The sequence below is a fragment of the Molossus molossus genome, unplaced genomic scaffold (genome assembly GCF_014108415.1).
Source record: "Molossus molossus isolate mMolMol1 unplaced genomic scaffold, mMolMol1.p scaffold_m16_p_10, whole genome shotgun sequence".
NCBI classification, from domain to species: Eukaryota; Metazoa; Chordata; class Mammalia; order Chiroptera; family Molossidae; genus Molossus; species Molossus molossus.
Window position 1 is genome coordinate 106,671,796 of NW_023425345.1, and position 24,326 is coordinate 106,696,121.

At 41.3% G+C, this 24,326-nt stretch overlaps 1 protein-coding gene across 2 annotated transcripts in view; it reads left to right on the forward strand.

Moving 5' to 3' along the window:
* USP18 (ubiquitin specific peptidase 18) overlaps positions 1–24,326 on the forward strand; it is a 55,681-nt gene that overhangs the window by 25,922 nt on the left and 5,433 nt on the right. For both annotated transcript variants that reach the window (XM_036252317.1, XM_036252318.1), the window contains exons 4-8: positions 6,641–6,786; positions 17,735–17,814; positions 18,307–18,453; positions 19,091–19,186; positions 20,215–20,382. In XM_036252317.1, coding sequence (XP_036108210.1) covers positions 6,641–6,786; positions 17,735–17,814; positions 18,307–18,453; positions 19,091–19,186; positions 20,215–20,382 — 637 coding nt within the window. The remainder of the gene's footprint in view (positions 1–6,640; positions 6,787–17,734; positions 17,815–18,306; positions 18,454–19,090; positions 19,187–20,214; positions 20,383–24,326) is intronic.

Consider the following 24,326-nt stretch of genomic DNA (forward strand, 5'->3'; position numbering starts at 1 on the left):
TGAACCCAAGGCTCTTCAAGTAACCAGCAACTAATAGCCTCCAGGCAAAAAGCTAGAGGATAACTGAACCATTCCTGTGCTTGCAAGTCTACCCAGGAAAGTAAGACTTGACAATGGTGTTTAACATGGGTCTTCCCATGCTCATTAAAACCCAGTAGAGGGAGTCACAAACAGCAGAACACCAACACCCACAGGGAACATTTGGCACGCTCTAAAACCCACTGGGATAGCCAAAATGGTGAAACAAAGAAACAAATGCCAAATGAAAGAACAAATGACCTCTACCAAAGATGAGATAAACGAAATGAAGTTAAGCAAGTTATCAGAGGTAGAATTCAGAGCCATGATCTTGAGGAAACTCAACAGCATGAGGAAGGACATCAACACCATGAGTAAAGATATAGAAACATTGAAAATCAAACAATTGGAAATGAAAAACCACCAAGAAGAAATGAAGAAGGACATAGCAGAAATAACACATTGGAAGGACTAAACAGCAGAGTAGAAGAAGGTGATGACCTGATTAGTGAATTAGAAGACAGGGTAGAAAAAAATCAACCAATCAGAAAACTAAAAGGAAAAAACAATTAAAAACCAGAAAAACAGCTTAAGAGAACTGTGGGACAGCTGGAAAAGTAATAATATTCACATCATAGGAGTCCCCGAAGAAGAAGAAAGTGAGCAAGGGTTAGAGAATATATTTGAAAAAATAGTGACAGAAAACTTATCTAATTTGGTGAAGGAAGAAGGCATTCAAGTTCAAGAAGCACAGAGAGCCCCAAGTAAGAAGAACCCAAACAGGCACACCTCAAGACACATAGTAATTAAAATGCCAAAAATTAAAGACAGAGAATCCTAAAAGCAGCAATACATAAGCAGTAGGTTACCTACAAAGAAACCCCCATAAGGGAATCAGCTCACTTCTCAACAGAAAAGTTGTAGGCCAGCAGGGAATGGCATCAAGTAATCAAGGTCATGAAAAATAGGGATCTGAACTGAGGACTACTCTAACTAGCAAGGCTATAATTCAAAATAGAAGGTCAAATAAAGAGCTTTTCAGACAAAAAAAGGCTAAGGGAATACATTAGCACCAAACCAGCACTGCAAGAAATGTTAAAAGGACTGCTGCAATTAGTGGAAGAAATAGGAAGAAAAATATAACCACACTAAAGAAAAATGGTAATAAATAAGTACATATCAATAATCACCTTCAATGTAAATGGACTGAATGCTCCGATAAAAAGACATAGAGTAGCTGATTAGATAGGAAAGCATGACTCATCTGTAGGTTGTTTACAAGAGACCCACCTCACAACAAAAGACTCACATAGGTTGAAAGTGAAGGGATGGAAAAAAATCTTCCAAGCATAGGAAAAGAAAAAAAAAAAGCTGGGGAAGCAATATTCATATTTGATAAATAGATTTCAAAATGAAGGCCATAACTAGAGACAAAGAAGGCCACTACATAATATTGAAAGGATCTATCCAACAGAAAGATATAACCTTGATAAAAATATATGCACCCAATATAGGAGCACCAAAATATATTAAAAATCTTTTGGAGGACTTCAAAGGAGAAATCGACAGCAATACAATCATAGCAGGGGACTTCAACACCCTGCTGACATCACTGGATAGATCCTCTAGACAAAAAATTAGCAAGGAAACAGAGACTCTAAATGAAGCAGTGGACCAAATGGATTTATTACATATCTACAGAGAATTATACCCCAAAACTACAGAATTCACATTCTTCTCAAGTGCACATGGGATATTTTCAAAGCTAGAGAACATATTATAACACAAATTAAATCTCTACAAGTTCAAGAAGATTGAAATTATATCAAGAATTTTCTCAGATCACAATGGCATGAAACTAGAAATCAGTTGCAACAAGAACATGCAAAGACATTGGAACACATGAAGGCTAAGTAGCTTGATATTAAACAATGAATGGGTTACCAAGGAGATCAAGGAAAAAATTAAAAAACTTCCTGGAAACCAATGAAAATGAACATACAACAACACAAAATCCATGGGATGCAGCGAAAGCAGTTCAGAGAGGGACATTTATAGCACTACAGGCCTACCTCAACAAGCAAGAAAAATTTCTAATAGACTATCAAACCTCACAACGTAAAGAACTGGAAAGCAATCAAAAAGAAAACCGCAGAGCAAGTAGAAGGAAGGAAATAGTAAAGATCAGAGCAGAAATAAATGACATAGAGACCAAAACAACAATTCAAAGATCAGTGAAACAAAGAGCTGGTTTTTCAAAAAGATAAACAAGATTGATGGACCCTTAGCTAGACTCACCAAGAAACAGAGAACCCAAATACACAACATCAGAAATAAAAGAGGAGAAGTAACAACTGACACTACAAAAATACAAAGGATTGTTAACAAATACTATTTCAAAAAATTTAAGAAGGCTCTGGTTGGTTTGGCTCAGCGGTTAGAGCGTTGCCCTGTGGTCCCGAGAGACCTGGATTTGGTTCTTGCTAAGGGCATGTACCTCGTTTGCAGTTTGTCTCTGGCCCTGTTTGGGGTCCTGTGGGTGGCAACCACTCAGTGTGTCTCTCTCACATCGATGTTTCTCTCTCTCTCTGTCCCTCTCTCACCCTCCCACTCTATCTGAATAAAAAATGAATAAATATTCTTGAGTGAGGATAAAAAAAAAAAATTCAAGAAGGAAGACTTCCAAACTTGTTTTATGAGGCCAGCATAATTCTAATTTCAAAACCAGAAAAAGACACTACAAAGAAAGAAAACTACAGGCCAATATCCCTGATGAACATAGATGCCAAAATCCTTAACAAATTATTAGTAAATCGGATCCAGCAATACATCAAAAAAATTATTCACCATGACCAAGTGGGATTCATCCACGGGATGCAAGGCTTGCACAGTATTTGAAAATCAATAAATGTGATAGGTCACATAAACAAAATGAAAGATTAAAACCACATGATCATATCAGTAGATGCTGAAAAAGCATTCGACAAATCCAGCCCCTATTTCTGATAAAAACGCTCAGCAATGTGGGAATAGAGGGATCATATCTCAACATAATAAAGGCCATGTATGAAAGACCTACAGCCAACATCATACTCAATGGGCAAAAACTAAAAGCATGTCCCTTAAGAACAGGAACATGACAGGGATGCCCACTTTTGCCACTCTTATTTAACATAGTACTGGAAGTCTTAGCCATAGCATTCAGACCTGAAGAAAAATAAAAGGGATCCAAATTGGAAAGAAGGAAGTGAAACTGTCATTATTCACAGATGACATCATATTATACATAGAAAATGCTAAAGACTCCGTCAAAAATCTACTAGACTTAATAAATGAATTTGGCAAAGTAGCAGGATACAAAATTAATGTCAAGAGATCGGTGGCATTCTTATGCACCAATAATGAACTCACAGAAAGAGAAACTGAAAAACAATCCCATTTACCATTGCGGCAAGAAAATTAAGATGCCTAGGAATAAACTTAACCAATGACGTAAAGGACCTGTTTGTAGAAAACTACAGGACATTGAAAAAAGAAATAGAGGAAGCACAAACCTTGTTCATGGTTTGAAAAAATTAACATAATTAAAATGTCCATATTATCCAAAGCAATCGTAGATTCAGTGCAATCCCCACCAAAATACCAAGAACATATTTTACAGAACTAGAACAAATACTTCAAAAGTTCATATGGAACCAAAAAGATCCCGAATAGCCAAAACAATCTTGAAAAGGAAGGACACAGTAGATGGGATCACATTACCAGATATCAGGTTATACTACAAAGCTACTGTAATCAAAACAGCCTGGTACTGTTACAAGAACAGGCACATAGACCAGTGAAACAGAATAGAGAACTCAGAAATGGACCCAAGACATTATGCTCAATTAATATTTGACAAAGGAGGCAAGAGCATACAATGGAGTATAGACAGCCTCTTTAATAGATGGTGTTGGGAAAATTGGACAGCTACATGCAAGAAAATGAAGCTAAACCACCAACTTACACCATACACAAGAATAAACTAAAAATAGATAAAAGGCTTAAATGTGATTCATGAATCCATAAAAATTCTAGAAGAAAGGGTATGCAACAAAATTTCGGATATCATATGCAGGAGAATTTTCACTGATACATCACCTAAGGCAACAGAAACAAAGGTAAAAATGAGCACATGGGACTACATCAAACTTAAAAGCTTCTGCATAGCAAAGGAAACAACCATCAATATGGAGAGGGAACCCACTGTATAGGAGAGCATAATTGCCAATGATACATCAGATAAGGAGTTAATTTCCAAAATATATAGAGTGCTCATACCACTCAACAAAAGGAAGATAAAGAACCCAATTAAAAAATGGGCAGAGGAACTAAATAGACACCTCTTCACACAGGACATTCAAATGACTAAGAAACATATGAAGAAATGCTCAACATCACTTATCATCTGAGAGATGCAAATTAAAACAACAATGAGGTATCACCTCACACCTGTCAGAATGGCCGCTATCGCCCTGGCCAGTTTTGCTCAGCGGTTAGAGCATCAGCCTGCGGTCCACAGAGACCCGGGTTGAGTTTCCGCTAAGGGCATGTACCTTGGGTGCAGTTTGTCCCCGGCCCTGGTTGGGTTGTGTGAGTGGCGGCCACTCAATGTGTCCCTTTCACATTGATGTTTCTCTCTCTTCCTCTCTCTCCTTCCCGCTCTATCTGAATAAAAAATGGAAAGATGTCCTCGGGTGAGGATAAAAAAAAAAAAAGAATGGCTGCTATCAACAAATCATCAAACAACAAGTGTTGGCGAGGGTGTGGAGAAAAGGGGACTCTAGTACACTGCTGGTGGGAATGCAGACTGGTGCAGCCGCTATAGAAAACACTATGGTGTTACGTCAAAAAATTAAAAATTGAATTACCATTTGACCCAGTGATCCCAGTTCTAGGAATATACCCTAAGAAGCCTGAAACACCAATCAGAAAGAATAAATGTACCCCCGTGTTCATAGCAGCACTATTTACAATAGCTAAGATCTGGATACAGCCCAAGTGTCCATCAGTAGATGAATGGATCAAAACACTGTGGTACATTTACACAATGAGTACTATGCAGCTGTAAGAAAGAATGATCTCTTATCCTTTGAGACGACATGGAGGGACCTGGAGAGTATTATCCTAAGTGAAACAAGCCAAGCAGAGAGAGAAATACCACATGATCTCACTTATTTGTCAAATATAATGAACATAACAGTCTGAGGAACAGGGCAGACCCAGAGATGTGGAAATAGGGTACAGATTACGAACCCTCAGAAGAGGAGTGGTCGGGGGAGGGAAGAGATAAACCACAGAACTCATATGCATGTACGCATAACCGATGGATATGGACAGCAAAGCTGGGGATGGGATGGGATGGGTTGGGATGGGGAGGAGGGTGTCAATGAGGAAAAAAAGAGAAACATTTGTAACAACAATAAATTAAAAAAAAAAAAAAGTTACCAGAGAAAAGTCTTGTTCTGCACATTCTGGACTACACTTTCTAATCACCTAAAAAGTACAGTATAAAGAATATGCAAATGCTGGTCTTACCCCAGGTATTTAGTTTCATTTGGTCTATGGTGGGACACAGCCAATGGTACTTTCTATAAGATGCCCTAGGTGATCTGAAATTGCAGGCAGGATTGTCAGCTGCTGACTTGATTAAAAGGAAATTGGGATTAGACCAGTGTCAAAGGAGAAATAAATCAGTGGGTACATGCAAGAGTCTCTCTGTTGATTTTTTTCAAAGTAAACACACACACACACACACACACACACACAGAATATATATATATTATCACACGCACATATAGTATGACACATTCTTTTCTGCCCTGTGCTTCCTTTTTTTTTATTTTTTTCATTCATTGGCATGGACAATTTTTAAATTATTTCTAAAATACACTGACATAACTTCACGTTGCCCTTTCTTTCCAGGACCGAGGTGAGTATCTGCCTTTCACTTTGAAGTGCATCCAGGTGCATATCCTGCTGCCTGGGCACTGTGCTGTGTACCCGGGCAGGACCTGCTGCGTCTGCCTTTTATTTTAGTGTCATTGCCAGGCGGGGTGGGGAGAGGGGTGAGGCAGCAGTTGTGTTGATCCTCTCTTTTTTTTTAATCCTCACCAGAGGACATTTTTTCCATATTTTGTTCAGATAGAGTGGGAGGGAGAGAGAGAAACATCGACGTGAAAGGGACACATGGAGTGGTTGCCACCTGCATGACCCAACCAGGGCCGGGGACAAACTGCAACTGAGGCATGTGCCCTTAACGGAAACCGAACCTGGGTCTCTCGGGACCGCAGGCCGACGCTCTAACCGCTGAGCCAAACCGGCCAGGGCCTGATCCCCTCTTAAGAGGCTGTTCACTACAGCTGATTTGCTAACATGGTGTTTCTCAACCTTGTCTATACATTTAAATCATCTTGGAAACTGAAACATTTTGATAACTGGGTCCTACCCCTAGAAATTCTAACTTAGTTTACAGAGTGGCCTGGACATGGAGATTTTTGAAAGTTTTTTCTAGTGATTCCAGGATGCAGCTAGCATTGAGAACTGTGGGAATGGGAGGTCCATCGCTCTTCTTATCTGGCAGGATGACAGTGCCAAGGGAAGTGGACGAGCAGAGGAGGAGTGTCCCGTTCCAGCTGCTCTTGCTGCTGGAGAAGATGCAGGACAGTCGACAGAAAGCAGTGCAGCCCCTGGAACTCCTCTACTGTCTCCAGAAGTACAATGTACCAAGTAAGACAGTCCTCCCGCACTGGCTCAGGGTCTAGTGCTCTAAAGGGGGTGGGAGGCAGAGAGAGATGAGGAGAGGGTGAGGGAAGAGAGGAACAGGGAGCAGAGGGAGCAGGAAAGAGAAGAGAGGGAGAAGGGGAGGGGAGGAGAGAGATGGGGAGGGAGATGGGGAGGAAAATGGGAAGGGGAGGGAGGGGAGCAAGAGGGAGTGAGTGAGGAGGAGAGGGTCTGAGAACGAAGTTAGACAGACAGTGGATCCCTTGTATTAGAGGTATTTCTGTAGATATGAAATATTTTGAAGAGCCCATTTTTTTATAGGCATAGATTTGGTATTACTTATGCATATATTATTTTTACACTCACTGTCTTTCTGCCTCTCAGTAGAGTAAGTAAGCCTAAGAGTTTCAGCTACAGGTAAGGAATCCCAGCAAAGCAGAATAAAGTATTAATAAAGAGAAACCATGTTCTACAAAAGAAAACTTCCAAATTGGTTATGAAAAAAAAAACAGTTGTATTTAGATATACATCACATACTGTAAAAATCACTCTTTTAGCCTTGGCCGGTTTGGCTCAGCGGTTAGAGCGTCGGCCTGCGGACCAGAGAGTCCTGGGTTCAGTTGCCGCTAAGGTCATGTACCTCGGTTGCAGTTTGTCCCCAGCCCCAGTTGGGATTGTGTGGGTGGCAACCACTCGATGTGTCTGTCTCACATCGCTGTTTCTCTCTCTTTGTCCCTCTCTTCCTCCCGCTCCATCTGAAGATAAATGCAAAAATGTGAGGATTAAAAAAAAAAATCACTCTTTTAAAAAAGTGCAATTCAGAGATTTCCTGCGTATTCAGAGATATGCAGTCGTCAATACAATTTACTTTGAGAGCATTTTATTACCCTAGTAGAAACCCTGTACCTATTAGCAGTCACTCACAATTCTTTTTTGTTTTGTTCTAGGTTTTATACTTTTAGCTCTTACATTTATATTTGTGCTTCATTTTTGGTTAATTGCTGTGAATGTTGTCAGAAAGGAGTCCCAGCTTCATTCTTTTCCATGTGAGCCTTTAACTGTTCCAGCAATATTTGTTGAAAAGAGTATGCTTTCCCCATTGAATTATTTTTATACTCTTGTCGAAAATCAGTTGATCATAGGAGTAGGTGTTTATTTTTGGACTCTCATTCTATTTCATTAATCTTGATGTCTGTTCTGTGCCAGTACCACACTGTCTGGATCACTGTAGCTTTGTTAGTAAGTTTTGATATTGGAAAGCATGAGTCCTTTAATTTTTTTTCTTAATCTTTACCCGAAGATATTTTTTTACATTTATCTTCAGACAGAGTGGGAAAGAGAGAGAGGGAGGGAGGGAGGGAGAGAGAGAGAGAGAGAAACATTGATGTGAGAGAGACACATCAGTTGGTTGCCACCTGCATGACCTCAACTGGGGCTGGGGACGAACTGCAACTGAGGTACGCGTGCCCTTGGCAGGAATCGAACCCAGGACTCCCTGGTCCACAGGCCAATGCTTTAACTGCTGAGCCAAACCGGCCAGGGCTTTTAATTTTTTAAAAGTTTGGGCCCTGGCCGGTTTGGCTCAGCGGTTAGAGCGTCGGCCTGCAGTCCGGAGAGACCCGGGTTCGGTTCCTGCTGAGGGCATATACCTCGGTTGCAGTTTGTCCCCGGCCCTGGTTGGTCGTGCGGGTGGCAGCCACTCGATGTGTCCCTTCACGTTGATGTTTCTCTCTCTCTCTCTGTTCCTCTCTCCACCTCCTACTCTACCTGAACAAAAAATGGAAAAATGTCCTCGGGTGAGGATAAAATAAAAAAAAAAAAAAAAAAAAAAAAATAGTTTGGCTATTTGCATTTTTATACAATTATTAGGATCACCTTGTTAATCTCTGTGGAAAACCCTGCTGGGATTTTGATAGGGATTGCCTTATGTCTGTGGATGAATTTGTGGAGTATTGCCATTTTAATAATACTTATTTTTCAGAACCATAAATATGGAATGCCTTTCCATTAATCTGGGTTTTCTTTAATTTCTTTCACAAATGGTTTGTAGTATCAGTGTACTTCTTTGGCTAAATTTATTCCCAACATTTTATGATGCTATTGTGAATGGAATTCTTTCTTTCTTTTTTTTTTTTTAAATCTTTATTGTTGAATATATTACAGATGTTCCTCATTTTTCCCCCATTGACCCCCTCCTCCTCACTCCTGCCCCCCTCCCGCCTTTTCCACACTATTGTCGGTGTCCATTGGTTACGCATATAAGTTCTTTGGTTGATTTCTTCCCACCCCCCAACCCCTTTCCCTTTGAGGTTTGTCAGTCTAGCAATGAATTTGTACTTCTTAATCCCTTCACCTTTTTCACCCATTCCCGCAACCCCCCTCCCATCTGGCAACCAACAAAATGTTCTCTGTATCTATGAGAATGTTTCTGTTCTGCTTGTTCATTTTGTTTGTAGATTCCATTGTCGATAGATATGTATTCATTGCCATTTTGTTTGTTCATATATTTTATCTTTTTCTTCAAAAAGACCCTTCATCATTTCATATAATAACGGTTTGGTGGTGGTGAACTCTTTTAACTTTTTCTTGTCTGGGAAAATCTTTATATGCCCATCGATTCTAAATGACAGCTTTGCAGGATAGAATAATCTTGGTTGTAGGTTCTTGCTTTTCATCACTCTGAATATTTCTTGCCACTCCCTTCTGGCCTGCAAAGTTTCTTTTGAGAAATCAGCTGACAGCCTTATGGGATTATGGGAACGCCCTTGTAGGTAACTAACTGCTTTTCTCTTGCTGCTTTTAAGATTCTCTCTTTGTCTTGAACCTTTGCATTTTGATGATGATGTGTCTTGGTGTGGGCCTCTTGGGGTTCATCTTGTTTGGGACTCTCTGTGCTTCCTGGACTTGTATGTCTGTTTCCTTCACCAAGTTACGAAAGTTTTCTGCCATTATTGTTTCAAACAGGTTTTCAATTTCTTGTTCTCTCTCTTCTCCTTCTGGCACCCCCAAGATGCTAATGTTGGCACACTTGAAGTTGTCCCAGAGGCTCCTTATACTATCCTCATTTTTTTGTATTCTTTTTTCTTTTTGCTGTTCTGATTGGGCATTTTTTGCTTCCTTATATTCCAAATCAATGGTTTTCTTCTTGGATTTACGTACTCTACTATTGAATCTGTGTAAATTATTCTTTATATCAGTTAATGCCTCCTTCATTTCTGACTGTGCATCCATCATTTCTGACTGGTCTTTTTTTATGCTCTTGAGGCCCTCACTAAGTTCACTGAGCATCCTTATAAGCAGTATTTTGAACTCAGCATCTGTTAGGTTGCTTATCTTCTTTTTGCATAGTTCTTTTCTTGGGGTTTTGTTCTGTTCTTTCATTTGAGACCTGTTTCTTTGTCTCCTCATTTTGGCTGTCTCCCTGTGTTTGTTTCTGTGTATTACTTAACGAGCGGTATGGGGCTAGCTCAGACCAGATGCTGTGTGTTTGAAAGAATTTAGGAAAACCTGAAGCAGGATCCAAGACAGGCCAATCCTATGGTTAAGCAAGTGGCAACAGCTTGGGTGGCCTGAAAGTTGGGTGGGGCGGGGCCTCAGGGAGTCACCAGGGCGGGGCTACCAGTGTGAGCCAGGTTGCTGGAGTCCCAGATATGGCAGCTGTCTGCCGCCCCAGGGAAGGGCTCACCAAAGGAACAAAGGCCTCTGACAGCACGTTTGTCCCGGAGAAAGCCCCCTCTCCAGCCCTCGTTCCAGTGCCAAACAGCTCAGTTCTTCCCTGTATGTCTCTGGTGCCCCTCGAGCTGCCTCCCCTCCGAGCTTAGAGGGAGAGAGTCCGATAAGTCCGTGCGCGGGCCCTTTAAGGAGCTGCCTGGGGCTCCAGCCGCCTCAGCCTCCCTGAGCCTCAGTTCCCGCTGGTTTTTCCAGCCAGAAGTGATGGGGATTCTCTTCCTGGCACTGGAACCCTGAGCGGGGCACCTGGTGTGGGACGGGGACCCTTCAGTCCTCAGGAAGGACCTTCCCAGCTGAGGTGTCCCCCTGATTTTTATCCGCCACACGTGGGTGTGGGACCAGCCCGTCAGCCTCCGCCCCTCCTACCAGTCTGGATGTGGCTGCTGCTTTAATTCCGTAGTTGTAGGACTTCCATTCAGCTCGGTGTCAGACGGTTTTGAATGATGGTTGTTCTGTAGTTTAGTTGTAACTTTGATGTGGTTGTGGGAGGACGCGATACCGCGTTTACCTACCCACCATCCTGACCGGAAGTTGGAATTATTTCTTTTAACTTTCTTTTTGTTGTTTATATTATTACAGATGTCCCATTTCCCCACCCCACTTTGCCCACCATTACCCAGTCCTCGCCACTCCCCCCTTCCTACTGGCCAACACCACACTGTTGTCAGTGTCTGTGGGTTATGTATACTGTTCTTTGGCTAATTCCTTCACTTTTCTTCAATCATTACCCTTTCCTCCTCCCGTCTGACAGCTGTAGTCTGTTTCATGCATCCATGCCTCAGTTTCTACTTTGTCAGTTTATTTTGTTCATTAGATACCACATATAAGTGAGTTCATGTGACATTTGTCTTTCTCTGCTTGGCTTGTTTCACTTAGGATAATACTCTCCAGGTCCCTCCATGTCGTCTCAAAGGATAAGAGATCTTTCTTTCTTACAGCTGCATAGTACTCCATTGTGTATATGTACCACAGCTTTTTTATCCATTTGTCTACTGATGGACATTAAGGCTGTTTCCAGATCTTGGCTATTGTAAATAACACTGCTATGAAAATAGGGGTGCATATCTTCTTTATGACTGGTGTTTTAGGATTCTTAGGGTATATTATCAGAAGTGGGATCACTGGGTCAAAATGCAGTTCCATTTTTAATTTTTTGAGGAAACTCTATTCTGTTTTCCACAGTGGCTGCAGCAGTCTGCATTCCCACCCACAGTCCACTAGGGTTCCCTTTTCTTCAAATCCTTGCCAGCACTTGTTTGTTGATTTATTGATGGTAGACATTCTGGCAGGTGTGAGGTGATACCTCATTGTTGTTTTAAATTGCATCTTTCTGATGATTAGTGGTGTTGAGCATTTTTTCATATGTCTAGTGGCCATCTGTATGTCCTCTTTAGAGACGTGTCTATCCAGGTCCTTTGCCCATTGTTTAATGGGGTTGCTAGTCTTCCTGGTGTTGAGTTGTGTAAGTTCTTTATATATGTTGGAAATTAACCCCTTATCAGATGTCCACTGGCAAGTATATTTTCCCATACAGTGGGTTCCCTTTTCATATGGTTGATGGTTTCTTTTGCTGTGCAACAGCTTTTTAGTTTGATGTAGTCTCATTTATTTTTTCCTTGGTTTCCCTTGCTGTAGGAGATATATCAAGAAAAATATTGCTACATATTTTACGTGTGAGATTTTACTGCCTGTGTTTTCTTCTAGGATTTTTATGGTTTCATAACTTACATTAAATCCTTTATGCATTTTGAGTTTATTCTTGTGTATAGTTTAAGTTGGTGGTCTATTTTCATTTTTTTTTTTTGCATTTATCTGTCCAATTTTTCCCACACTATTTATTGAATAAGAGTCTGTCTACTCCATTGTATGCTCTTGCCTCTTTTGTCAAATATTAATTGACCATACAGGCATGGGTTTATTTCTGGGCTCTGTGTTCTTTTCAATGGATTTATATGCCTATTCTTGTGCTTTCACCAAACTATTTTGTTTACAGTGGCCTTGTAGTGTATTTTCATATCTGGTATTGTGATATCTTCAACTTTGCTCTTCTTTCTCAAGGTTGCTGAGGCTATTCGGGGTCTTTGTTGGTTTCCCACTTACTTGTATCTTCCTCAGTTTCTTTCTTCAATGTCATATAGTTTTCTGAGTATAGTTTTCAGGTCATTAACCTCCTTGGTTAAATTTATTCCTAGGTACATTATTGTTATTATTACTTTTTTTTTTGGTTGCCATAGTAAATTGGATTGTATTTGTAGTTTCTCTTTCTGATTGTTCACTATTGGTGTATAAAAATGTCACTGATTTCTGGATATTAATATTTTATCTTCTACTTTGCCAAATTCATTTATTAGATCTAGTAGTTTTCTGATGGAGTCTTTTGTTTTTTTATATATAATACCATGTCATATGCAAATAATGACAGTTTACTTCCTCCCCTCTAGTTTGGATGCCTTTTATTTCTTTTGTCTGATTGCTGTGTCTAGGACTTTTAGTACCATGTTGCATAAAAGTGGTGAAAGTGGACATCTCTGTCTTATTCTTGATCTTAAGAGTAATACTTGTAGTTTTTGCCTGTTGAGTATGATGTTGGTTGTAGGTCTTTCATATATGGCCTTTATTATTTGAGTTATGATCCCTCTATTCCCACTTTGCTGAGAGTTTTTAATCATAAATGGGTGCTGGATTTTGTTGAATGTGATTTCTGCATTTGTTGATATGATCATGTGGTTTTTGCTCATTTTATTTATGTGATGTATGACATTTCTTAATTTGCAAATATCGTACCCACCTTGCATCCCTGGAATAAATCCCACTTGATCATGGTGTATGATATTTTTAATGTATTGCTAGATCTGATTTGCTAATATTTTGTTGAGGGTTTCAGCATCTATGTTCATCAGGAATATTGTCCTGTAATTTTCTTTCTTAGTAGTGTCTTTATGTGGTTTGGGAATGAGGATAATGCCTGCCTTGTAAAAAGAGCTTGGAAGTCTTACCTCCTCTTGAAATTTTGGAACATTTTGAGAAAGACAGGTGTTAGTTCTTCTTTGAATGTTTAGGAGAATTCACCTGTAAAGCCATCTGTTCTAGGACTTTTGTTTGCTGAGAATCTTTAGATTATTGCTTCAATTTCATTAGTTGTCCATCTATTCAGGTTTTCTGATTCTTCCTGATTCAGTTTTAGAAGATTGTATGTTTCTAGAAATTTGTCCATTTCTCCCAGGTTGTCCAATTTATTGGCATATAGTTGTCTGTAGTATTTTCTTACAATCCTTTGTCTTTCTCTGATGTCAGCTGTTACTTCTCCTCTTTGTTTTCTGATGTTATTTATTTGGTCCTCTCACTTTGTTTCTGATGAGTCTGATTAAAGATTCATAAATCTTGTTTATTTTTTTCAAAGAACCAATTCTTGGTTTCATTGATCTTTTGTATTGCTTTCTAGTCTCTGTGTCATTTATTTCTACTCTGATATTTATTATTTTATTCCTTCTATATATTGTGGACTTGTTTGTTGTTCTTCTTCTAGTTCTTTTAGGTGTAGGTTTAGATTGCTTATTTGAGATTTTTCTTGTTTTTTTTTTTTTTTTTTTTATCTTCACCCAAGGACATTTTTTCATTTTTTGTTCAGATAGAGCAGGAGGGAGAGGGAGGGAGGGAGAGAGAGAGAGAGAAACATCGACATGAAAGGGACACATCGAGTGGCTGCCACCCACACAACCTAACCAGGGCCGGGGACAAACTGCAACCAAGGTACATGCCCTTAGTGGGAACCAAACCTGGGTCTCTCTGGACTGCAGGCTGGCGCTCTAACCACTGAGCAAAACCAGCCAGGGCTTCTTGCTTCTCGAGGTAGGCCTGTAATGCTATGGATTTTCCTCTCAGGATTGCTTTTGCTGTGTCCCATAGATTTTGAGTTGTTGTGTGTTCATTTTTATTTGTTTCCAGGTAATTTTGATCTCTTCCTTAACCTTATTGGTAACCCATTCATTGTTTAATAACATGCCATTTAGCTTCCATGTGTTTGAATGTCTTTGAGGTTTAAAATTGTAGTTGATTACTAGTTTCATGCCTTTGTGATCCAAAGATGCTTGATACGATTTCACTCTTGTTGAGTTTGTTAAGACTTATTTTGTGTTCTAACATGTGGTCTGTCTTTGAGAATGTTTCATGTGAACTTGAAAAGAATGTATATTCACCTGCTTTGGGATGAAATATTCTGTAAATATTAATTAAATTCATCTGATCTAGTGTGTCATTTAAGGTTGCTGTTTCGTTGATTTTTTTGTCTGGAAGTTCTATCCAGTGATGATGTGGGGTGTTAACATTTCCAATTATGATTGTATTGCTGTTGATCATTCCCTTAACTTTCAGCAAAAGTTTTAAAAATATATGTAGATGCTCCCATATTGGGTGCACATATGTCTACAAGGGTTATATCCTCTTGTTGGATTGATCTCTTTAGTATTACATAATGACTTTATTTGTCTCTTGTTTTGGCCTTTGTTTTGAAGTCTATTTTGTCAGATATAAGTATTGCTACTCCAGCTTCTTTTTGGTTTCCATTTGCATGGAATTTTTTTTTTCATTCTTCACTTCCAACCTGTGTGAATCTTTTGTTCTTAGGAGTGTCTGTTATAGACAGTATATACACAGGTCATGTGTTCTTATCCATTCATCTAACTTATGTCTTTTCTTTGGAGCATTCAGTTCATTTACCTTTACTGTTATTTTTGATAGGTACTTATTTATTGAGATTTTATTCTTCATACCTGTGTTCCCCCTTTATCTATTTCTTCTTCTTCTTCTTCTTCTTCTTCTTCTTCTTCTTCTTCTTCTTCTTCTTCTTCTTCTTCTTCTTCTTCTTCTTCTTCTTCTTCTCTCTTCTTCTCTCCCGTCCCCCCCCCTCCCCCTCCCCGTCCTCTTCCTGTCCCTTTAACATTTCTTGCAATGCCGGTTTGGTGGTAATGAACTCCTTTAGCCTCTTTTTGCCTGAGGAGCTCTTTATTTTGCGTTCAATTTTATTTTATTTTTTAAAATGTTTTAATTTACTTTTTAGAGAGGAAGGAAAGGAGAGAGATATAGAAACATCAATATGAGAGCGATATATTGATTGGTCGCCCCCTGTGTATTGAGCCCCCACTGGGTATTGAGCCCAAAAACTGGGCATGTGTCCTGACTGGGAATTAAACTGGGACCTCTCAGTCCGTGGGGCAATGCTCAATCCACTGATCCACACCAGCTGGGTTTGCCTTCAATTGTAAGTGATAGCTCTTCTGGATAGAGTAGTCTTGGCTACAGGTCCTTTTCATTATTTTGAATATTTCACACCAGTCCCTTCTGGCCTGCGTGTTTCTGTTGAGAAATCAGTTTACAGCTTATGGGAATTTCCTTGTAGTTAACTGTCTCTATCTTGCTACCTTTAACATTCTCTCTGTATCTTTAATCTTTGCAATTTTTATTATCATGTGTCTTGATGTGGGTCTCCAGGTTCATCTTGTTTGTGACTCTGTGCTTCATGAACTAGTGTAAATTTTTTATTAACCTGGTTAGGGAAATTTTCAGCCATTATTTCTTCAAACAGATTCTTTATTCCTTGCTCACTTTCTTCTCTTTCTGGTATCTCTGTGATATAGATGTTACATTTCATCTTGTCCCTAATTTTCTTTAAACTATCCTCATTCTCTTTAATTCTTTTTTTCTTTATTGATGTTAGAGAGAGAGGAAGGAAGAGAGAAATAGAAACATCGATGAGAGAGAACATCGGTTGGCTGCCTCCTGCATGGCCCCCACTGGGGATTTGGCCCATAACCTGGGCATGTGCTCTGATCAGGAATTGAACTGGTGACCTCTTGGTCCACAGGCCGATGCTCTAACCACTGAGCAAAACTGGCCAGGGCTATTTTGACCATTTTTACCAGCATTTTTATTGCTTTTAACTTTCCATAGCTGTTTGTACACCTTGAAGGAAATTTCTTTATTCTGCTTTGAATTATGATTATATGAATACTTGTCTCCCACTAGAATATAGGTTTCCTTGGGACAGGAACTTCCTCTGGCATATGCAGTGCCTTGTACATAGTGAGTGTTAAGTCAGTTACCCGTTGGGAAAATGTTCCTGCATTTTTTAGGTGTGGTCAGAGGAGACGAAAAGTCCGTGCATGCAAGGTGACCCTGCTGCCTTTAGATCTGTGTTGGCTCTGGAGCAGGCAGCCGTCTGCAGGTTCTTCTCTGGAGACAGCATCAGTTCAACCCCGCTGTTTGTCTTTAAGTTTTGGAGTTATTATCTTAGAATATGGATTGATGAGTCCATTCAACTAATATATAAATTCTGCTTGTCATGTGTGAGGTGTGTTGGGGCTGTGGACATGGTGACAGAGTCACAGAGTCTCTGCCTCCGTGGAGCTTACGTTTAGAGGAGAGACAGGCCAAAACAAAAATGAACCCCCCCAATTAAGTACACATTGTGATAAGTATCGTGAAGGAAATAAAATGGCGTTGAGATAGCAGATATGAAGATTTAGTGCACTTACAGTAACGACCCTTTCTTGCAGTGTCTTTGTATTTTGGCAGATATCTGTCCTTTTGTAATGTAGTCCTCGGTGTGTTTCCATTCTTTGTCTTCCCAGGGTTCTTTCCCAGGAGATGTGTACATACCACTTTAGCTTTATGTCCACTTCCATAACATATGTAGAATTCACTGCTTCGTTCCTGCTCTCCTTCGGCAGCATCATTCATCAATGCAATGGTCCTTTTGCTGTTTGTTCTCCTAGACACTGTTGGGGAAGACCTGGGTCAGATATGAGTATTGGGAAACTGCTAAATTTTTAGGTGAGTGTATAAAGAAAATACATAAAGGCACAGAGAACTGGTGGCTGTAGGAGTCCAGTTAGAGTACTGGCTTGGCATAGACATAGGAAGGAATCCACTTGATTGTTGGTTTTGTCTAGCTGTGTTCCTGAGTGGAGACCGCTGGGTGTGGTTGGCAAATCAGAAGACAGAAAACTTGGATTTTAAGTTTTAAGAGGAGCTCTCAAAAATCAATACTGAGTTTATTTTCCATTACTAGTATCTAACATGTAGTAAAACTTAGCCCGAAAATGAGACAAAGGCTAGGAAAATGCAAAGTGGTGAGTGTCCGTGAGTGTCTAGGTAGCTGGGGCACAAGGGCATGAGAAATACCCTTGTTGACCTCACTAACTGGGCTGTTGTTTTTCTCTTTGGCCAGTGTTTGTCCAGCATGATGCTGCCCAACTCTACCTCACAGTCTGGAATCTAATTAAGGGCCAGATCACTGATGTGGACTTGGTAAGATTCTAGAACTAGAGAACTCAGCAATTTAAGATGCTGCTCATTGAACTCATTCAGCAATTGTTAATGTAATGTGTAGAGAGGACTAAAAGAAAATCTTATAAAATGTTTATCACAATTCCATAATATTATTAATGGTATTATTTTGTACCTTTTAAAAAATGTTTTTTATTGATTTCTTTAGAGAGAGGAAGGGAGAGAGAGAAACATTAATGTGAGAAATATCAATTGGCTGCCTCCTGCACGCCCCCTACTGGGGATGGAGCCCACAACTTAAGTGTGTGCCCTGACCAGGAATGGAACTGGGACCTCTCAGTGCATGGGATGACACTCAGTCCACTGAGCCACACCAGCCAGGCTATTTTGCACCTTTTTGAGTGGTGGCTGCCATTTCTGGAGCTTCTGTCTGGTGGCTCCAACTTCTGGAAATTGTCCTGACCTGGTCTGTTTATGGTCTGTGTCCTGCCCTTCCCCTCCTCTATTCTGCAGGTAGAGAGACTGCAGGCCCTGTATACGATCCAGATGAAGGAGTCCTTGATCTGCCTTGAGTGTACCATGGAGAGTAGCAGAAACAGTGTCATGCTGACCCTCCCACTTTCTCTTTTTGATATGGACTCAGCGCCCCTGAGGACACTGGTGAGGGGTTTCTCTTGGTGAATTTCCTGTTCCTGCACAGCCCAGTGTTACAGTGCCCTTGCTTCCCTTGCTTCTTTTTTAAAATTGAATTTGTTGGTTCACAAAAGCATACAGGTTTCAAGTACACAACTCGATAAAAATCATGTGCGCACCCACCACCTGAAGCAAAGTCGCTTTCCATTCTCGTTCTCCCCCTGGCCCACCTCCACCTGCCCCCGAACCTCTTTCCCTGTGCTATCACCACACTGTTGTCTGTGTCTGTGTATTATACATATTTTTCCTGCTTAATCCATTCTCCTTCTTGCTTCTTTAGTTCACTATTTGGGCTTCTTTAGGTCACCCCTGGCTTTTAAAAAGTCATTTCTGTTTCTTTTGCTTGGCTCTGCTGAAGTTCTCATTTGATTTGGCCAAAAAAATTTTTTTGCCCTCCTACTTCTACTTTCAAGTGCTCCCTCCTGTTTTTTTTTTTTAAAAAACTCTAATCAGTAGTACTTTTTGAGATCCTGACCCATGCACCGTCTGGGCCAGACATTAAGGGGGACATGGAGATAACGAGCTCAATTCCCCATCTGCAGGGTGAGGGTCTGTATTCCAGATGGGAAATGCAAACCCTGCTTTTCTGCTTGTTCTGGGACAGGAGGATGCCCTTCGCTGCTTCTTCCAGCCCAGGGAGCTGTCGAGCAAGAGCAAGTGCTTCTGTGAGAACTGTGGGAAGAAGACCTGTGTGAAGCAGGTACTACTCTGTGAATCTGGATTCTTCCTCAGACTGGGTGCCAGACTGGGTGCCCCCAAGCTTCCTGAGGGGCTCCTCACCGAGCCTGCAGGGCAGCTCGTGGTGGTGGAGGGAGGGATTTGGGATTTGGCCCATGGAACCTGGGCTTCTCCAATCCCATCACTGAGAGGGACAGAGCCTGTTCAGGGTAATAAGAGAAGATCTAAGAGCAGGGGCAGAGAGAGCAGACCCCAGTGTGGCCTGGATTCAGGGCCTGTGCAGGACCTGAGCTGCAGGCCCTTGTGGGAGAGCTAACCAACAGCCAGGGGCGCCTCCACTCTGTGCTCATATGATCATTCTGCTCATATGTTTAGTATTTTAAACAGACATAACATTACATTTCAGGAAACAATTAGAATAAAAGATAACACTTCAGAAACTGCACTTTGTTGACTGAAAGTGTACATATAGATGCTTAATAGAGGATTGCTAATACACTCTTAATTTTGGATAATTTCACAATCATGCAACTAAACAAACCTTGGTAATAAATTAGCGATGTCCCATATTAAATGTTATAACAATATTTAGTATTCTAAGTTTGTCAATATTTAAAGTTTTTAACATGATGAATGTGCTTTTTTCTTGTTAAGTTATCTAGGTGTGATTGGTACCAATGCTACTAGCAGGAGATAATGTCATGTATCTAAACTGTTTCTATGTTTTATTTAACAACACTCATCGCAGAGAAATCAGCCTCCCAAATGTATGTTTAAGGGAATGGAAGAAGATACTTTATTTGTAATTAATGAATTAGTTAATTAATTAAATTGTTGGCACTATTACAGATGTCCCTGTTCCCCCTCCCCCTTTGCCCACCCCCACCCGGCCGCAACCACCCCCTCCCTGGCCTTCACCACTCTTTTGTCTGTGCCCATGGGCTGTGTATCTGCTTCCCTCCTAACATACCATTTGCTGTGGCATTCCTCTGAATGTACCCATTTCAAGTGTTGTAGGACTTCATCTCCACAGTGATTTTGCTTCTCTAGGTCTGTAAGCTGATGGATTTGCCCCAGACCTTGACAATCCACCTGATGAGATTTTCCATCAGAAATTCACGGACAGAAAAAATCTGCCACTCACTGTATTTCCCCCAGAGCTTGGATTTAAATCAGTTTCTTCTGACTGAGAAAGACGTCAGCAATGCCGAGCACCAGGTAACATGCTCCTCACCTCCCATCCACCATCATCTAAGTAGACACTATGTCCTTTGGATTTTGACCCCTCCCTTAAGCTGCTTGAAGTTACCTACTCATCAGAAATGGCATTTTTGGGCGTCTGATCTGTGTCATTCTCTCATCTAAGAAATTACGTCCTCTATAGGCCACATTTAGTGTACAAAAAGGGAGGAAAACAGCTGGATGCAGTTCATAGACATTTTCCTATATTCAAGAAACACTTATTTTTTTTTTTTATCCTCACCCGAGGACATTTTTCCATTTTTTGTTCAGGTAGAGTGGGAGGGAGAGAGAGGAACAGAGAGAGAGAGAGAAACATTGATGTGAAGGGACACATCGAGTGGCTGCCACCCACACGACCAACCAGGGCCGGGGACAAACCGCAACCGAGGTACGTGCCCTTAGCGGAACCGAACCTGGGTCTCTCCGGACCGCAGGCGGACGCTCCAACCGCTGAGCCAAACTGGCCAGGGCAAGAAACACTTATTTTTTAAAACAGTATTTTAATTATAGAAAACTTTGTGTTCTTGAACGACTATGGTCGTGCTATCACCATGCCACAACCACCACCACCACTATCACTGCCACCACCACCACCACCACTACCACCGCCATCACCACCACCACCACTACCACAATCACCACCACCGCCGCCACCGCCGCTGCCACCACCACCATCACCACAACCACCACTACCATCACCACCACCACCACCACAATCACCACCACCACCACCACAATCACCACCACCGCCACCACCGCCGCTGCCACCACCACCATCACCACAACCACCATCACCGCTGCCACCACTACCACCACCACCAACACAATCACCACCACATCACCGTCACCACCACCACCACCACCAGCACCACCATCATTTTCTCTTTGTAGCTGCTTTTCTTTTCTTTTAAGATTCAAAAAACTGTATGTCTCAAATTGGGTTTGTACTCATATGCCTCATAGCATGGAGGGAAGGAGCCTTGCTTTTAAATAAGATGTGCTATACTTACATGTACATATGTAAATACAACATCCTGGGTTCTAAATATAACACCAACCAAGTTTCTTCTTAAAACAGCGTATGCCCACTTTAAGGATCATAAGGAAGCAGCCAGTACATTGGACCAAATTTAATCAAAGTAAAGTTGAACTCATTTGTCCTGAGCTAATAACTTACGGGGAAATTCTGAGAAAAAAAGTGACATAAATATCTTTTCTCTATATGTTTGAAATTCACATATATATATATATATATATATATATATCAGTTTTTGAAATGTTTTGTTCCATTGGTCTATTTAATATTCATGCTCTACTATTTTAAGTATTAAGGCCTGATAATATGTCAGAATAGCTTCTGTTATAATCTAGTTTATTTACCAATTCAGGGCCTATACACTTTATAGAATTCTCATTTTCTCTCCTAGTCTTCTTTATGACAGTTTGCTTGATGAAGTATATCTTAAATTTTTTTCTACTTTAAATGGCACTCCCTGGGGAACCACCAGTGGCTTCCCTGCAGGTCACTGGGGGAAGGGATAGAACCACCAGAGGGAGGAAGCCCACGAGCAACAGAATTCAAAATGGTGCGGGGGTGGGGTGGGGTGCTGGACCGTAGAGGTCTGTCGCGTTGCCTGGAGAAAGAATGGGTTGCTTAGGAGGTGGCCTGGTGCAAGCCAGGGCGAGCTTGAGAAGTTGGTTATTTTGAAAAAGCTCCTGGCCTTCCCAAGCCAGAGAAAATGCAAGCCCCGGGAACGAGGAGCTCTCCTCTGTGACGTGCGCTCGCCCGGTCTTTCCCGCAGTCTCTCACACAAGCGTGCGGGCTTAGCAGCCCTCCCGGGGCCTCCGGCAGACCTCGTGGGCTTCGGAGGACTAAGCTTTAATATGAAACAGAAGCTCTGGACACTGGCCTTTGTTTTGGCCTTGATGAAGACAAGGCTGGATTTTCCATGGTGGGATGGAGAAAGATGAGACATTGGAAACCCACAGGCAGTCTTCTGTTTCAACCCAAATAAATCTTGACACACCACAAAACAATAACAACAACACACACACACACACCCATGACTTTGTTATGGAAGATTTTGAATCTACACTCAAGTAGGGAGGAACGACGCACGAATCCCATGTCCGCCTGCAGCGTAGGCCGTGGCCAGCCCTGCCGGCCAGTCCTCTCATCTGCGCCGTTCCCCCCCCACCCCACTGCCTGCGGCTACCCCAGTCCATCGCAGACACCCCACCGTTTCATTATGTCCCTCTAAAGAATAAGCACTCTTTTCCAAACATAACCAATTCTACCTCATAATTCCTTAACATCATCTAATATCTAGACAATGTTCAGATTCCCCTGACTGTCCTGAAATCTGTTTGGTTTGAATCCAGATATAAAGAAGGTCTGCACTTGCATTTACTTAAGTTTGTTCCTTCCCTCCCACCCTTCCTTTCTCCTTTTAGGTTAAGTTTCATACTTTATGTTGTTTTCTCCTTTTCTTGCAGTTCAGTTGGTTGAAGGGTGTTTTATAGATATCCAAAATTGGCCGGTTGGTGTTATTTAACGTGTTCCTCTATCCCTTGTTTTTCTTGCAAACTACATAGATAGATCTAGATATTGCCTTGCATTTTTAAAATCCAGCATAAAGTCTCCAAAGGAAAATAGCGACCAATTTGAGCTCTGCCTTTTGGGTGAGCTAGCTTCATTTGAACCCCCTCACCCCTGACCTGCTTCATTGATCCTATTTGAGTGTGTGGGAAGATAGAATATTCCTGACCACCATGGAGACCCTGTTCACAATCAGTCAAAACTCTCTCTCCTGCCACTGTTCCGTTCACAGAGCTCTTTGCTGTCCGACAGTCTAGGGTTGGAGTGAGGGGGGCTCGCTGCCAAGCAGAAGGAGTGCTGGCCTTACTTCCGCCTGACCTTTCTGTGACGGTCTGTGCTGTTGACCTCCTCTCCCAAACCTACGGATCCGTCCCAGGTTTCTCTTCTGCTGCATCCTCCTTGCCCATCCCTTTTTTGGTATTTAGTTTTAATTTTATTCTTTTTTCTCTCCATTTTTTTGTATATCATCTTATTAATTCTTATAGTTTTGATGATCACCTCAAACTGAAGACTTGCAAATATATATCTCCTGTCCAGGTCTCTCTCTCAACCTCCAAACCAATATACCCACCTCCTAGTGAATGTTGTCACACAGTCCCCAAATTTAGACCTTCATTCCCAAACAGCTCTGTTCCATATTTAACTTTATAGTGCCAATCTCTTCCTAATTTCTAAGCCAGAAATCTGGGATTCATTTTCATAGTGCCTCGTCTTACTCTCTACTTCTGTATCCAGTCGGTTACCACCTACCTTTAATTTCGCACAGATGTGTGTGCTCACCTCCACCTTTACCCGCACTGCTTCTGTGTAGTGTAGGGGCTAAGAGCTCTGGCTTTGAAGCCAGACAGGCCTGAGTTGAAATCCTGCCTCTGCTATTTGTAAGCTCTGAACCTTGGGTAAATTACTTAACCCCCCTGAGCTCAGATTTCACCTCGTAAAGTAGGGTTTATACTAGCACCCAGGTTACAGGTTTGCGTGACTATGAAATGAAATAATGCATGTAAAGACTTGGCCAAATGCAAAGTGGATGCTAAAAGTTAGCTGGTAATTAGTATGTTAATGATGATTATCATTTTAGTGATCACAACTGATTGTAATTATTCAGGTTATTGCCATTTCTTCCTCGCACCATTGTGGTACCCTAGTACAGTGATACCTCGGTTCTCGAACACCTCGGATTTCGACCAAATCGGTATTCGACCAGGAGATTCGAGAAACTTTTGTCTTGGAATCCGAACAAATATTTGGAACTCGAACTTCCGAGATGAGTCGAGTTGAGCCGAATGGCGTTCATTCGGCCCAGCGCGCCTTGCTTGCGTCA